The following is an 18,081-nucleotide window of genomic DNA, read 5'->3' on the forward strand; positions in this document are numbered from 1 at the left end:
GAACGCACGGCGAGCACGAGGATTCCTTTTTTTCCCACAGGATTTCGCTCATCTTTTTTTCTTTCTTTTTTTTTTTAAATCATCGCTACCATCATTTTTTATTTGTTGAAAATATGAGTAAACGTAACTTAAAGTCATATTTTACGCCACTAAATACTAGCGGAAATAAACGGCCAAGGATTGCCGATGAAGTCGAAATAGAAAAAAATAATGACGAAGTAGATACGACTTATAAATGTACACGGAAAAGTGTCAACGCTGCAACTTTCATCAAGTGGCAAAAGCAGTTTCCGTGGTTGGAAAGAACGGGTGAAGACCTGATGGTATGTAAAGTCTGTAAAGATTTTGGAAAAAAAGAAGATACTGGATTCATCGATGGTTGTCCTACTGCAAGATTCGAAACAATAAGTAGTTTTCTTGTTGATTAGTGCAGGCGGTTCATTCGTTTTTATTATTTTTATTATTATTTTTAAAGATATTTATTAAATTGTGCTTAACTGTTTTTCAAAACACATCATAAATGCAATTTTCAATACTGAACACGTTCTTCTCGGAATAATAGTTCCGGTGTTTGATATTGCAATACTTTTGCATCTTGCCGATATTATAATACTTTTAAAATATAGAAGTTATTTTTACATATGCTACGATTAGGTTAGCTTTTTTTCTTTTTTATTTTAATTTATAACATATTATTTTTTCAATACATGCGGACAATGAACACGTGCTTTGCCGGAAGTTTATTTTCGCTTTTGACCTTTCAATCCTTTTGAATCTTGTAAATATATTAATATTATTTGGCAATTGGACACATGCCACTTCAGATTAACTTGTTTTCTGCGTTTGTTTTTCTTTTTGATGAATAAATTTATTTTCGAAATCATTCCAACACTAAACTTTTACTTTGAGGAAAATTGCGTATCGTGTTCGAGATTGCAATCCTTTTGCATCTTGTCAATGTTTTAATACTTTTAAAATCTAGAAGTTATTTTTACATATGCTACCTTTAGGTTAGCTTATTTTCTTTTTTATTTTAATTTATAATATATTATTTTTTTCAAAACATGCGGACAATGAGCACGTGCTTTGTGAGAAATTTATTCTCGTTTTGGACCTTTCAATCCTTTTGCATCTTGTAAGTAAATATATTAATATTTTGACAATTAGTCGCATGACACTCAGATTAACTTATTTTTTTTTAAATGAATAAAAAATTTTCAAAATCATTCCAACACTAAACTGTTTTTACTTAGTGGAAAATTGCGTATCGTGTTCGAGATTGCAATCCTTTTGCATCTTGTCAATGTTTTAATACTTTTAAAATCTAAAATTTGTTTTTACATATGCTACCTTTAGGTTAGCTTATTTTCTTTTTTATTTTAATTTATAATATATTATTTTTTTCAAAACATGCGGACAATGAGCACGTGCTTTGCGGGAATCGTATTCTCGCTTTTGACCTTTCAATCCTTTTGCATCTTGTAAATATATTAATATTTTTTGACAATTAGTCGCATGCCACTTCAGATTAACTTATTTTCTGCGTTTGTTTTTCTTTTTAATGAATAAATTTATTTTCAAAATCATTCCAACACTAAACTTGTACTTTGAGGAAAATTGCGTATCGTGTTCGAGATTGCAACCCTTTTGCATCTTGTCAATGTTTTAATACTTTTAAAATCTAGAAGTTATTTTTACATATGCTACCTTTAGGTTAGCTTATTTTCTTTTTTATTTTAATTTATAATATATTATTTTTTTCAAAACATGCGGACAATGAGCACGTGCTTTGTGAGAAATTTCTCGTTTTGGACCTTTCAATCCTTTTGCATCTTGTAAGTAAATATATTAATATTTTGACAATTAGTCGCATGACACTCAGATTAACTTATTTTCTGCGTTTGATTTTCTTTTAAATGAATAAAAAATTTTCAAAATCATTCCAACACTAAACTGCTTTTACTTAGTGGAAAATTGCGTATCGTGTTCGAGATTGCAATCCTTTTGCATCTTGTCAATGTTTTAATACTTTTAAAATCTAAAATTTGTTTTTACATATGCTACCTTTAGGTTAGCTTATTTTCTTTTTTATTTTAATTTATAATATATTATTTTTTTCAAAACACGCGGACAATGAGCACGTGCTTTGCGGGAAGTGTATTCTCGCTTTTGACCTTTCAATCCTTTTGCATCTTGTAAATATATTAATATTTTTTGACAATTAGTCGCATGCCACTTCAGATTAATTTATTTTCTGCGTTTGTTTTTCTTTTTAATGAATAAATTTATTTTCGAAATCATTCCAACACTAAACTTGTACTTTGTGGAAAATTGCGTATCGTGTTCGAGATTGCAATCCTTTTGGATCTTGTCAATATTTTTAATACTTTTAAAATCTAGAATTTGTTTTTTTTTTTTGGTTTTATGTCACTAAATTAAGTTAATAGTAATTATGGTACTTGTATAAACTTAGCAGGTGATTCCAAAATGCATTATTTTAATGCATTGTACATATATATCAGCTTGTTTTCATGCATATTATAGTTTAGTATAAATTTCAGCATGTTATTGAACGCATTTGCAAATTGCAACCAAGTGAAGCATAACGGCACCTAAGAAAAAAAATATTGGTTGCCAATGGCACCTAAGTAGCTGATGCTAATTTCGACCTCTGCTCTCTTGACTTTCAGCTACAATAGCATTGGAAGTATTGGGTGAGTGCAAAAGTTCGTGCGGAGTTGCAATAGATGGCGTTAGAACGGGCGTAATGTGTGCAGCTTTCATTCCCATCAAAATAATTTGTGCAGATACAAACTGCTTCGAGAAAGATTACTTTTAAAATGAGTGTTGATAAAGTGCATTTACGGCATGTTTTGCTTTACGAGTTTCGGAAGGGAATAAACGTTGCAGCAGCTGTAAAAGACATTCAAGACGTTTATCAAGATCAAGTACCAGCTAAACGAACTGTGGAAAAATGGTTTGCAAAATTTCGTTGCGGAGATTTTAAGCTGGAAGACGAGCCACGCTCAGGTTGACCTTCCGACATTGATGACGACATTTTGCGTTCTTTAATTCAGAATACTCCGCGAATTTCAACAGAGGAAGTTGCTACAGCACTTAACGTTGACCAATGAACCGCTTTTCGGCGATTAAATTCAGCGAATTTCTGCTGCCGTATCTTTACTCGGGCGGCTCAAAAACGAGCCGTTTTTGGACAGATTAGTGACGGAAGATGAAAAATAGGTCTTGTACAACAACGTTCAGCGCAAACGCACACGGAAACAGGCAGGTGAATATGGTGACGCAATGGCAAAGGCCAGTTTGCACCCGATGAAGGTGATGCTCTGTGTTTGGTGGGATTGCAAGGGTATAATTTATTTTGAGTTTCTCCCCGCCGGTTGATTCGGACAAGTACTGTCGTCAATTAACTAATCTGAATCGAGAAATCAAACGGAAACGTCCAAGTTTGTGAAATCGCAAAGGCGTAGTCTTTTATCAAGATAATGCTAGACCATACGTTTCAAGACAGACGCTACGCAAACTGAACAGCCTGAAATGGGATGTCCTATCCACCATATTCTCCTGATATCGCACCATCGGATTATCACTCATTCCGGGCATTGCAAAATCATTTAAATGGAAAAAAACTTTACTCTTTGAATGTCTTACAAAACGTCGTGTCTTCGAATCTAAACCACGTAGTTTTTATGATCGGGGCATAAGTATGCTGCCAGAACGTTGGAAGAAGATTATAGACAACGATGGAGAATATTTCATTGATTGAATAAAGAGTTTTACTTGCCTAATCACTGTATGACTTTCTTTCACAAACTCCGCACGAACCTTTGCACTCACCCGATATATCTCGAAAATGATAACATTCTCTTCAACAAATATATAAATTTTAAATACTCCTCTAAGCTACAAATTTCAAAAAAGGCCGTATTATCATCACTTGTTCTCATGATTTATGTCTTATATGTAACATATGATTATATTCAAAATGTTAAAGGAGTTTTTCCAAAAATAGAATAATTCTTTCCGAGGAAGAAATCAACAGGCATTTTATGAATGACAAAAATATTGCTCACTTTAAGCGGGGTTTGCTTGTTAAAAGCGAGTTTTGTTCCCATGGACTTAACATTGTACCAACTAAATCTGTTTAATTTCCTGGTTAAATCAGAGCTCTCTATAAGCGAGTTCGACTGTATTTATCAAAGGGGAGTTGTTTTGTCAAAGCTACAACTGTTTCAATCTATATTGCAGTCGTTTTTAACCAATGGTTTGTGTAGGGGCAGCTGGGGCTATTTGGTTCATGGGGCACATTGGACTGGTCTTGATAACTTTTATTGCGATTAATATTTTTTTTTAAATTTGTGACTAACAAATAGCACCTATAGTTCTACAAATTCTGTAATGAAATCACAAGGTACAGTTACATTGAACAATTTTTATTGTTCTTTTGTCAATGTTGAATAACTTTCATAAGTCTGCAATCTTATTCTTTTAAATAGTTTTCATGAACAATGGAGCAATAAATTGAATCCCTTTCCTAAAGTAGAGTTCTTTTTAGTTCATAATTATTTGTAGTCTCTTCATTTGTTTTTGCTGTAGAGAAAAAAGTTATGATGGCATTTTTTCAGACCTTGGTTGTTGGTTGCAGAAAACGTTTTTCAAAGTTCACACAACAAGGACAAGCTTAACGTTATGAATGATTTGTGGCTGTATATGACTATGCTGTATATTGCTAGTCAAATTTTGATGGGCTTTGAAAGTAAGAAATAATAATAATAATAATAAGCCCAGCATTTGGACTACTTACTTCCTGAAACTTGTTCAATTTTCCCTATGAGTCAAAAAACTTCAAGTAAACATTCATTAGAATTATCTTTTTGTTTTCAATTTACATTATGTATGCAATTAGTTTGTAATAGTTCAGTATTTAAACTTTTAAAAATTTAATGCATCTTCATGAAACAAAAGTTTTTTTAAGAGGGTTTGTACCTTAATGATACACAAAAAGGGGTACATGGATAAAAAAGGTTAAGAACCCTTGCTCTATTGTGATTTTCAGATTTAAGATTTTTATTACCATCACAACAAACACAAGTTAAATGAGTTTAAATAACATAAGAAAAAAAAAAGCCTTAAGTAAAATTTTAGTAAAGTTAAAGTTAGGATCGGGTATCTTTCTGATTTTAGAAAGATCTCTAACCAATTTTTTTACTTCAGAATTGAGTCTTTCCTAGCTTATTGTTGATGAATACAAAATAAAGTAATTTAAAGTTCTCTTACACTTTCTAAAATATTCACACACACACAAATAAATAAATATAAATAAATACATATCAGCTCTACAGCAATTTTTCAAATGAATGTTGTTCTTGCACAGCTTGTTAATTCTATACAAAGCTGAATTTATTTAAATTAGGAAAATTAACAAACATAAAAACCATTTACCTATTCTCATACATGCTTTGGAGTTCATAAACATTTCCTTCATTAATTGCTTTTGCTAAGTACACCAAAAAATTTCGCACAACTTCAGGTACTTTGTAACTTTCAGCAACTTGTCTTTCATAATCTATTTTATGGAAACAGGGAAATTTTACTTAAAAAAAAATTCAAATTCTGAAAAAGCATAGTTAACCTAATTAGTAATGGCATCACATTGCAAAAGTAATGACAGTCTAAAACTACACACAGTCTACAACCATTAATAAATGATGAGTTAATATCATACACTTAATTATCAGTAATGAAAACACGTTAATTATAGGTAAAGAATCTTTGCACTCGAAAAGCAATGGTGGGCTTGCCAAAAGACACACCCACACTTTACCACTTTATTAAATTCTACACTTTACTGACGGTCAAACTTTAAAGAAACTAACAATTTCCAAGATTTAAGTACACATTAAAACACAACTACCCAAATGGCCCAGCGCAAAAGAACTTTTCTATGAAATGCACTGCACAAAAAAAAAAAAAAAAAAACTGCATGAGATAGTAACAAGTTTAAACAAGTTGATGTTGGCTTTGAATTACCAAATCCAGGTTCCTATTGCCAGGATTGCCCTGAGCCTTAAAAAATATGGAGTTTCTGATTTTATTGCTTAGTAAAATAAGCTGAAGAAAGATTTCTCAAAGGGTTACACTTAGAAAGATAAGTTCCTCTCCTTAGAAGTACTTAAACACTCCAAGATTTAGGTAAAACACATATATCATGCCAAAGGAAAACACTACTACTCACCCCCATGCATATCCAGATCATGAGTGTGATATCCATACTGATCATACTGAAAGAGCGAAAAAAAAATAACATAAGACTTTTTTTCATATGAGCAAATCACATTAACAAAAAACCAAAGGATAAAGATGCACCGAATATTCGGTTAGTACTCAGTAGGTATTCGGTATACTGCATATTTGGGAGACAGCCAAATCTTTAGTTCGGTTGAATACATTCAACATTCACCGAACAAACATTTAAATAACTTAAAATACCTCTGTGCATGTTCTATAATTGGTAAAAATGTATTACTTACATAATGATTGAAAGTTAACTATATACAGTCAAACCTCGTTATTGCGACACCCGGATTTCACGACACTCCGGATGTCACGTCACTTTTTCAAAGTCCCGAATGCCATACAGTTTTAATGTTAAGTGGCTCCGTGTTTTACGGCAGTTTTTTTTTTGGGCAACTCTGGTTACGATGTCACTTTGAGCTGAATGGTTCAAATATTTCTTTGCAATTGAAAAATTTTCTGTAAAATAATGAAAACATCGGGAAATGTTTAATGTAGAAACTTCAGACTCAGACAAGAGATTTGATCAGGCATGACACCTCAAAAATGGTGTGGGACGAGTAGATAAGTTCTGAAAGGTACAGGTTTCACTTTGACAAGAGGGACAATGGAAAGGAATTCAAAGTGGGTGGATTGTAATACTGGACGAGAGAAACAGCAGGAGAAGAAAAAGATCATAGCTACTTTAAGCTAAGCTGTAGATGGTCACTACAAGCTTCTCCCATGAGAGAAAAAGAGATAAGAGCTCCTCATTATATTGAAAGGGGACACATAACTCTAAAGTGGATAAAAGAATTAGAAAGGGTTTTTTCACCTTTGAAATGTGGGGCTAGGCCATTAAAATCGAATCAAATTGGGGAAAAAAGTGAAGTCTTGAATTGGTTTCTTTCTTGCTGATAATTTTGTGGAAAGGAAGAGTGTTAAAAATGTTATTCGTAAGTTTAGCAAACATTTATTGAAAAGTAATATAGAATTAAAAAAAAAAAAAATGAAGTTTTTTTTAAAAATAATTTTTGTTATGTTCACCAATAACTTAAATTTACATTAGTTGAATCTATTTGAAAGCATAAACAATATTAATTTTTTCATTAAATCTAATTTTATTGTGAACTAATGTTTAATAATGAATTTTAAACTATCCGGTTATGACGTCGCTCCGGCTATTAGTGTTCCCACTAGGCCGTTTTTGAAGGGTGCAGCGCCCTGCCCTTCTTTTAGATCGCGAAATGCGCCCTGCTCTTTTCAAAAATAAGAAATTGCACCTTTTGTTTTTAAAAAGATGCCTCAACCACAATTTCGACCTACCGCAATATCAGGGCAATTTTATTTGTCCAGTGATCCTCTGCAAAAACGCCCATGTCTTATCCTTGTTCCCAGAACTTCACCCTGAAAACAGCCCCATAAACAAAAGGGAAAGCAAATACCTAGGGGAAGAAGGGATGAGATTCTCAGAATTCAAAGAGGCTTATCGGTAGGAAACAAAGGCATGTTCTTCCCTTCAACTGAGGGTTGGTTTTTGAAAGGTTGTGGGAAGGAGTGGGGTCTTCTGGGAAGGGAGAGATCTTTGTTTCATTCATTCCCATCCTTGATCTTCTGAGAATCAACTGAGAAAAGGAATAGGACAATTTCCTAACATTTCAGCCCTTTGTGTCCGTTTTCCGTCTGCACGTGGAAATTAGGCTTAGCTAATTTTAGCACTTTGCAAGTGATTGTGTAGCAACTGTGTGAAAGTTAACTTTCTGATTGTTTCCTAAGAAGAACATAGTACAAAGCTTACTGGGCTAAAATGCAACTGTATTCTTGGATTTTTAACCCCCCCCCCCCAAAAAAAAAACCGGTTTGAAATGGAAACATTGCATTGACAGGACGTTCATTCAATTTTTTCCATTTTGCTAAGTATTTTTATTATCTTTGTATATGATTCATATAACAGATTATTTAAAACACATATTGACATAATAAAAAGCATACTTTTGACTTACTTGTGCTTTTTTCTAACTGAAATAATCTTGCATTGTTTCTTTTTCATTCATAAATATTATACAATTGATTTTTAAAAAAATCACAAAATTAAAATGCCTAAATATTAAATTTTCAAAAATTGTCTGAGATAAAAACTTTAGCTTGGCCCAAGCTGCTTATGCATTGCATTTAGGAGCTCATACCAACACATTTGTGTTATGAATTTGAACAACTCCAAGACTAGGAAATAGAGCTCAAATAAAATCTTTTTAGTTTTGCAACTTGCTACCACTGCATTTTTGAAGCACTGCACACAGTATCTTAAGTTAATTATTCTATTTGAAGTGTAATATATTTAAAAAAAAGGAGAATTTACACTCATCACAATTTTGATGTCTACTAAAATACTTAATGGCACAATGACATTACTAGGCAGTTTCTTTGGTAGGAAGGGGGGATCAGTAATTAAATACTGTACTTCTTAAATTGAAATTCAAAGGGTTTTGAAATGCATAGAATTTTTTTTTACTCTTATAGGTAGTTAAAATTATGGCCTGAAAAGTGTTCAAAAACACCCAAAGCCAAGTTTCAGCATTAGCTAAATGTTCTTTTGGAGTGTGGAAAATGTGCTTAGCTTAGTTGGCATTTGTGTGTGTGTGGGGGGGGGGGGATGAGCTAACCCTATTCTGAACACAAGTGCGTTTTCAGGATGAAATCATATTTAATACTAAAGTCAGTAGTGACGGCGATCAAGGAGGGGGGGGAGGTCATGGTGCAGACTAGATTGTTTGAATTTTTGCAAAGTGTTTTAAGTGTTATTTCTCCTCTTAATTTTTTTTTTTTTGGGGGGGGGGGGGGCGCTCAGTCCTTTTTGAGTGGTGCATCATTGGTCTTGGATGGGGGGACCCCGCATTGAAATAGTGCCCTTTTTTAAAAAAGTGCCCCTTTCAAAGGCCAGCACCCTGCCCTTTTTTCTCCTAGAGTGAACACTACCGGCGATAATGACACTTTGTTGACAGTCCCAGAGGTGTCGTGATAACGAGGTTCGACTCTAGTAACATAGTTAATTCAAATTGTTACTCATTGGTTTTATCACATTCTAAGAAATGTTAGCGTAAAAGAAAACACTCAGATTTAAATTTTGCTAGTTTTCAAATTTTCACAAATCTTATGACATTACATTAGCCTTACTGTTCTACAAACTAATTTAAATAAGGAGTAGTGTAAGGTCACCAGCAACAGAGTCATAAGTTTGGATTTAAATAATAATCCTTTTGGGCAAGTAAAACAGATGCTGGAGCTAGTTCGTATTTACAAGGCAGTGGTAGAAGGTTATGAACAGCAACCATGAGGTCAGTTGGTGTTTCATGTTCATTTGATTTAATAAGGCTTTAGTTCTAAAAATAAAGAGCTTTTACGAATTTTGAAGAGAAGGGGAATTTGTCTATTGATCATCCTTTCATCTTCAAGTCTGTTCCTGGGTATCATCAGATTTTTTGATGTCTGTAACTGGGGGTCAGACCTTTTTTCGAAACTGAGCAAATAAAAATAGAATTAAGGTAAATTCGATGAAAATGTGACATAGTCATCATTTTTTTAAATTCAAACTAAATCAACTGTTTTTTTCTAGTTGATAGAAAATAAGTCAAATTTTAAGAATGTAACAAAGTATGATAAAATAATTTTATAAATAATTATTTAGAACTAATTACTCCAAGACTTATCTGGAAACTTAAAATCTGTTATTTTAACTTCTAGTTTCATGGTCCTTGATGCATGTAAATATCACAGATTATTTTTAACAAGCATATTTATTTGAAAGATTGGTTCATTTTCTTCCTAAATTTTTACAGGAAACCGTTTAATTATTTTGCTTTCTCCCCCAAACTTGGGGGTCAGTCTTCATGTCATGTCTGTCACAGAAGAAGTATATTTTTTTTCTTTTAAAGAAAACCTTCTTGATAAAAATCATTGACACTTTATTTTCTCTTTCTAAATGCCAAAAGAAACAATTCATAAAAAGATTGAAAAATAAATTTACGATTTGAGTGAAATATAGAACATTTAACTTCGTCATGTCTGCCACGCCAGTCGTGCCTCTTACAATAAGTTTTTCAAGCAACTTTGCCTTAATGCTTCGCTTTTAAAGTTATTGATATTATTATTATTTAGCTTTGTATTGGTAGCAGCAGTATTTTTTACTACTAAACTGAATAAAAAAAGGTTTTGAGAATATATGAGATAGACAGCAGATCCTACGTGTTACTATAGCCAAGTTACCATTTTTGGGACTCCGTCCTAACTGGGACATTTTCATATTAAACTTAACTGCTTTGTAGTTATATAGGCAAGTTGAATTACTTTTCAAACTTCGACAAAATATGATTTTTACACATGGAAATAATTTTGATTATCTACGTTAACTGAGCAGCATTTTGAATTGAATTTTTGTTACGCTTCTTGGCTATGTACTAGAGCATTATTTGTGCATTCATCTTCACTTAATAACACTAAGCCAGTTTCACTTATTTATTTATATATTTAACCCATTCCATAACCAGCCCGAAACCCCTTAACGTTCATGCTGCAGATAACGAACGGAGTTGCTTTTTGCTACATTGTAACAGCACTTTTCTCCCCATTTTGCTATTGGGATTTTAATGTTGTTTTTGCTGTTGAGCTTGCATTCAAAAATCACTCCGCTTTATTAATTTTTAGGTAAAGTATTGCAATAAAATAAGAGATTGCTAATATGTGCTAAAATATTCATTAAATTTACACAGTAAATAACGGGAAAATAATAAACAATAGAGGATAGGACGAAACGCAATTATTTTTATAACACTAATTATTTTATTGATTTATTTTTCTTTTTTTACTTTTATCTCAGTATATCATTTTTTTGGTGTTTTTATAACCTTAAGAAATCAAAACTGTTAAATGCAAGAAGATATATCTCTCAAAAGGGCTCAACAAAACATTCTTTGATCGATCCAACCTGTGAGCATGGGAATTGGACAAAAACGCTTTAACTGTGGGAATGATTTTCTAAGAGGATAAAAAGTATTCTTCGGTTCCTTTTGATATACAGTAGAACCTCTCAATAAGGGACACTAATGGGACCAGACATTATGTCCCTTAAATAGAGGTTTTAACAAACTATTAACATTTAAGATTAAATACTATACATTTTTCACACACAACTAAATAAGATTCACACTAACTGATTTTTTTTTAGTTTTTATTAATTTTATTCAAGTCAAATATTTGGTAAGTCCAAAACTTTGCCGCATAAAGCAATTATTTTGAAGTAATTCATTGCATGAATTTTGTTCATGTCATGAAATTTACAATGCAAAACATCGTGAATTACAAAGTGTTCACATTTCAATTTTTATATTAAAAGCTAGTCAGTTTCTGTGCCCTCTTCCTTGTCCTTGAGCCTACTTGATTAATTATCTGGGTGGGTAAATCATGCATGTAACTTTCTGCAAGACTTTTACATTATATGCTTGTTTCATTAACATATGTTATATGTTAATGTTTAACTCTCTTCAATTAATTTTTAGAGGAAAAGGTGTACTTGAATTCCAGTAAATTTACTTTTTTTTATGCATTTATACATAATTTTTGGTCATTTTTTTTCTCTGTGACTGTCCCTTAAATAGAGTGTCCCTTAATTAGAGGCAAATACATGGAGGTCCCTATTTAAAGGGACTGGGACCAGAGAAAATGTCCCTAAAATAGAGGTGTCCCTTAAGGGAGGTTCTACTGTATTGTGTCCCTTCAAAACGACCAATGAACACAGAGCCGGTCGGTTCTTTTATCATAACTCTGACTTTAATATCCCTTCTGAGTGTCCAGATATCAGTTGCTCAAGCGTGGGAAGTAGTTTAAAGATAAATGATTACAAAAGATCAAAACTTGTGGCTAATCCCCTATTTCCCTAAAGGATACTTTTGTGCAAGCAACTAAAAGCCCCCAGCTGAGAGAGGAATAACAGAGACAGCCTGGGATAGGTCTAATCCCTAAGCAGGTGTCCCCCTTGCTGTCTCGTGGTCAACCCTTTCACATTATTTTCTTTCAACAAAACAGTTTGAATCAGAAAGGAATTTCAAAGCAAGCTTTACTGCTTGTATTTGGGAACATGTCTTCAGAAGAAAAAAAAAGAAAATCTTGCTTGAAATCGAGTCGGATTGTTTTTCTTTTTTTAAACATACTTGGATAAATTTTAGCTAGTTTCATAGGATTATTTACTAACTAAGGCAATTTGATTATTGAAAAGAAATCAAATATTTTATTTCTATTTTTAAAATCTCATAAAAGATGGTGCAATTAAAACATTGAAGCCATTTTAAAACAATAAATAAAATCTGAAAAAGAAAGGGAGAAAAGGAATGTTTCGTTTCGTATGAGTAAAGCGAAAAGAATTCAAGATATTATAATTTCATTTGTACTGTAGTATATATATATATTTTTTTTCATGGCCAACTATTACGTATAGTCAATGCGGTCTTCATAATTTTTGTTTGTGATATTAAAAATATTCAAAACCGTATCACTAAAAATCCATCAAAGGGTGCCGCGAATATAAAAAGTTATAATTTAAGTTTGAAAATATCATCATTTAAAAAAAAAAAAAAAAAAATAGTATAAATAATTAAAAAGCGTGTAAACACATTATAATTTAAAAAAAAACATACTCGTACAAAATTAAGATATGTAAGAGAATTTAAAAAAATATTATTGCATAAAATAAATTATAAAATTTGAGGATTATGAAACATTTAGTTAAGGATGCTTGTGTAAGACGGTGGACCTTTGATAACAAGAAAAAAATATTTCCGTTTCTTTGCTTTATTCAAGCACAGAATTATTGATAAAATGAGTAAGGAAACATTTTCACACTTGCTCATTATGAGATCAAATGCCAGAATGCTAAGAAATAAAACTTCCACGAAAAGATAAAAATGTATTGCCTGAATATTTAAAGCATTATACGTGTCCCATCCTAGAGTACTTGAAAGGTTAATATCTTAGTAAAATAAAATAAATTACAAGTTTCGTGAAATACTATAAGTTACATTCCTTTTGTCTAAGGAAAAGAGCTTGATTACCACTCCCCTAAAAGCACCAGAACCCAACAGAGAAGCGCAATAACAGGGTTCTGCCCCTGGAAGGATCGCCGACACATATTTGGCCGAGGCAAAAACTGCTAGAAACGCTGTGACGACACAGGTTCGTTGAAGGCAGTTAGGAACCATTTTCTTGCGACGAGCCTGAATCGGCTGGAGCAGTATTAACATAAACTGTGTGGCCGATCCTGTATCGGCCGGGGCAAGGAATGGGTTAAAAAATTGCAAATACACTCCAAACTTGGGACACAATTCTAATTTTAGGTATAGTCACATATACTTCAGAGTCTAAATAGTGTACTCTATTCATTGTCAATACTTGTGGTGGTGACAAAAACTACCTCTTGGAAAAAGCAACTTATTACAATATGCAATGTGGCTAAATGTACAATATGATGCTATTTTTGGTGGAATAATAATCATTATTTGGGCAGAACCGGTACAAATAAAATGCTTAGTACCAACTAAAGTAAACAACATGTTTAAATGAAAACCTGAAGATCCTGTTGTCTGGTATGAGATGCAATTCTAGTATTAGCGATCGTTACTGCGGGCACTCAAGTGAACTCCAGTTTTTTTTTTGTTTATTTTGCCTTTCATATGACATAATACATCAATGTCAGGGGCCTCGAAAGCAAAATTGGTGGGCACGTCATTGTAGGAATCCCGAGGTAGTGGGTTTGATTCCTACTTGTGCCCTGGTTGTAATTTCCTTCTCTGTGCTGTAAATTCTGTCCTATACTATGTCCCTGTATTGTGCTATCTGTCATATTGGACGTGAGTTCATAAATGGGTCCTGTAACCAAGTACACGAACTCGAAATGTATGTAGTCAATAAACCAAACAAAAAAACATCAATATTTGATCAGATATAATCTCTAAGTTGTAATCCAAAGCATTTTTTGCTTAATTTTCATTAAGAAAGTTTTTTTTTCAGATTTATATTACACATATATTAATCATAGTTTTTCTCTTCAAACTTCTATCATTCTGACAGCATAGCTAAATTGATATTACTTCTTTATTTAAAATTGACTTAGAGATAAGAATTTCTCACTTTGTTTAATAGTTTAAACCAAAGTTAGAGTTACTTTCTTGTCATTTACTCTCCATAAAAAACTAATATTTTAAGTATTTAGATTACTGTTTCATTGATAAATTGAATATTTTATAGTTTTAAAACTTAAAAACATAATTAGACGAGAGTTAAAAGTACTAAATATTAAACTAATTACATCTAATCTTCAGACATATCACATCTATTTTTGAGGCAAGATTAAGATTTACTTAGTCAAATGTTGGCCAGTATGTATTTTTCCGATGAGCTTCAGCCATTTTTTCCACCTTTGGCAAAAACGTGCCAATTCCATTAACAAGCAATCAGAATCAAAGGTAACTGCTAAACTTTAAAAGAAATTGGACAGTTAATATGTTTCGTGAGAGATAGTGAAAATTCTCAAACTGTAAAAGTATCCCAAAAACTCACCACTTCATGGGAAAAAATAACTTAACAAAAGCTTGGCTTATAGACCTCCCCCCCCCCTCCTGTTCATGTTAAAAATTTGAAGAAATACTGAAGAATTCCGTATTTTGGGAATATTGCGATTCGATAGACTCTTGGCGACGTCGCCAAGTTTTGGGGATAAACAATCTTTCAGTTGCAACCCTGCTCCTCCGGATTCCCACCAGCAACCCTACTCAACTCCTCCGCGAGCTGTTTTGGCGATAACCGATTTTCCGATGGCAACCCTGCTCCGCTCTGCTCCTCGGAATTCTGACCGGAGCAGTTCTCAAAGGGTGGGAACAAAAAAGTTAACTTTGAGCAATTTCAAAAATTTTCGAATTTGACATCAATTTTGCTTTTATTCTATAGTATGCATACCTAGAACACAATATATGAACATGAAAAGACAGCAGGTATTTGTAAAAATTGTTAATTAGCAAATTAAATCAGCAGTCTGTAGGTAACAGATTTTGGACATTGTTGTCCTGTAGGTAACAGATTTTGGACATCATCATAACGTAAGTTTCACCATTTTTGACAATTGTTAATCTGATTTTTAACTTTTCCAATGAAAATTTTATTTACTACTTTTTAAATTTTGCAATTTAATAATAAAGAGGATATTAATGAAATACTTGAATGGCTATACATGCTGCTCCTTACATATAATAAAGTTTTGGAATGATTTTGAAGAAATTGATGCAAAGTTTAAAAAAAGCTTCAAATTAAAAATAATGCAATTGTAAAAAGTGACATCAGTTTTAATAATGAATATTTTTTCTAATGTCATAAGAATTAAAATGATGTCTAAAAAAATTATTGAAGAAAGAAATTCGTATTTCTATTTGGAGATCGTTAAATTATGTTTCCAAAAGAAAGAAGAGAAAAAGAATTCTAAAACAATAAAAGCGGGGAAAAAAAAAAAAATTGCTAGCACGGGTGATAAAGTCGCCAAAACTGGTACAGCTGACGATAAACTACATTTGTCAAATTGGAATTCCCCTCTGGTAACCTTTAGCTTATGGTATACTGTGTTGTCGCCAACGGAGGTTTGCTTGGCGATTTTAGCGCAAAATGGCTTTTGGTTCGATCATAACCAGCCATGTTTCTACTGTAATTTATGTATTGTTCAATGTGTAACATATTAATTATGCAAAATACCAGTGGATTAAAGAAGATAACATTATAATAACGTTTTTTATTGAGGTTAGAAGACAGTAGATCATCAAAAATTATAAATAAATGGACAGAATTATCGGCGTCAAGATCGTAACGCCATTTGGACATCTCACATGTACGTTTAAAAAAATATATTTTTCTTCTAAGATACTGCATAAAAGCTTATGAAAACACTTTTAAACAATTAAAAATTGATTCTGAGGCTCGATAAACATCTTTAAAATGAAAACATCATATAGTTAGTTCTCAAAAAATAGCATTGTAAAGATCGTAAATTTTGGACATGCATCAAATTTCAAACTTACTATTTTCTAAAATCGTTTACAAAGTGAATAATCTGTCTTTACTTTTGTTATTTGTGTAAAATATTAACAAAAAATTATTCAATGTAAGATTCAAACCTTTAATTTTTTTTTGAAACGTATGGAAATAATTTTAAAAAATTTTTCTTTAATGGTACATTTGCTCAGTTAACGTTTTGGTATGTCCAAAATTGCGCCTTTTAGCAAAGAAAATATTTTTTAAGGGCATTTAAAGAGCATTTTTTCCATAATTTATGTCAATTTTTGTCTCTATACAGTATTATAATTTAATTCAAAAATTTTTGAGTTAATTAAAATGAAAGTTATTTGGTGGTGAAGCTTCAAAGTTGAGGTCTGTGTTGCTCCCACCTTTTGAGAACTGCCCACCGGCAACCTTACTCACCCTCTCCGAACCGGTCTGCCGGGGGGTTTCCGCCCCCTTTATCCCACCTCGGAAATCGCTCCACGTTGAAGCATCGCTTCCTCGTGGTATTTTTTTTAATCATGAATGTATTTTATTAATTATTTTATTTCAATGTATGGGATCGCAAGATCCCCATTAAACCTATGGATCCCCCGGAAGCTGTGAGTATCACTTTTTGGTGTTTCATTTATTTCATTCTGTATGTAATTTTTCTCATAAAACGGCTGGTTAATAAATAGTGTTTCATGTTACATGACCCCCTTGTTTTGTATAATTTTCTAAAAATAATGAATTTGATAAAGGCTAATATTTGATTGAATTCTAAATTTATGCTTTTAAGTCGTTTTTTATTTTTTTGCGGCTCAGATGCTATTGGATTATTCCGCACATGGGGAACAGTAATTTTGCAACCATGCCGTTTTATATTTTTAATATTGTGTAATTATATATATATATATATATATTTTTTTTCTTTTTTTCAACTGTTGCTAAATTTTTTGGCCTCAAAGCCTATACGTTATTACTTTCCTTCTGCCGATGAAAAAGAGAGAATATTTTTTTTACTAACCTAGTGTCGTTAAAAATGGTGTTTTTGAATGCTTATTTTTTCATTAATTACCCCATTTCGATGGGTTGATTATTTGTTTTATTGCCTTTTTTGTCGTGTTTTTTAGTATTTTTTTCTTCTAGTTTTAGATGCTTTTTAATTATATTTTTAAGGGTTAATTTGTTTATAATAAGTGTTTTTGATGACTAAATGATTCAAATAATTACTCTGTTCTGATGTGTTAATTGCTTTGCTGCCGTTTTATCGTGTTTTGTAGAATTTATTTATCTAGTTTTAGTATTATTTTAATGTATTTTTGAGGGTTTATTTATTCAGATTTGTTTATAATTAGTGTTTTTGAGGGTTAAATTATTCGAATTTATTGCTCTGATGTGATTATTTATTCAGATTTGTTTATAATTATTGTTTTTAAGTATTAAATTATTCGAATTTATTACTCTGATGCGTTAATTTGTTTTCATGCCGATTTTTTTAATTTATCCAGTTTTAGTAGTTTTGATGTACTTTTGAGGGTTTGTTTATTTAGATTTGTTTATAAATTAGTGTTTTTGAGAGTTAAATTATTCAAATTAATTACTCGGTTCCTATGGATTATTTTGAGTATTGTCCTAGTTCAGTTTGACGGTATTTTAACGTAATTTTGAGGGTTTTCTTAGTTGAGGGTTTGTTTATTTAGATTTGTTTATAATTAGTGT

General features: G+C 32.0%; 2 protein-coding genes across 2 annotated transcripts in view; one reads left to right on the forward strand and one right to left on the reverse strand.

Annotated features, from left to right (window-relative positions):
• Positions 1 to 18,081, reverse strand: part of LOC129229903 (eukaryotic translation initiation factor 3 subunit L-like) — a 77,469-nt gene that overhangs the window by 56,420 nt on the left and 2,968 nt on the right. The window contains 2 exon segments of the mRNA XM_054864287.1: positions 5,461 to 5,584; positions 6,254 to 6,299. Of these exon segments, the coding sequence (XP_054720262.1) occupies positions 5,461 to 5,584; positions 6,254 to 6,299 (170 nt within the window).
• The window catches only part of LOC129229914 (uncharacterized), a 61,362-nt gene that overhangs the window by 15,225 nt on the left and 28,056 nt on the right, over positions 1 to 18,081 (forward strand). The window lies entirely within an intron of this gene.

This window comes from Uloborus diversus, chromosome 1 (genome assembly GCF_026930045.1).
Source record: "Uloborus diversus isolate 005 chromosome 1, Udiv.v.3.1, whole genome shotgun sequence".
Classification (NCBI taxonomy): Eukaryota; Metazoa; Arthropoda; class Arachnida; order Araneae; family Uloboridae; genus Uloborus; species Uloborus diversus.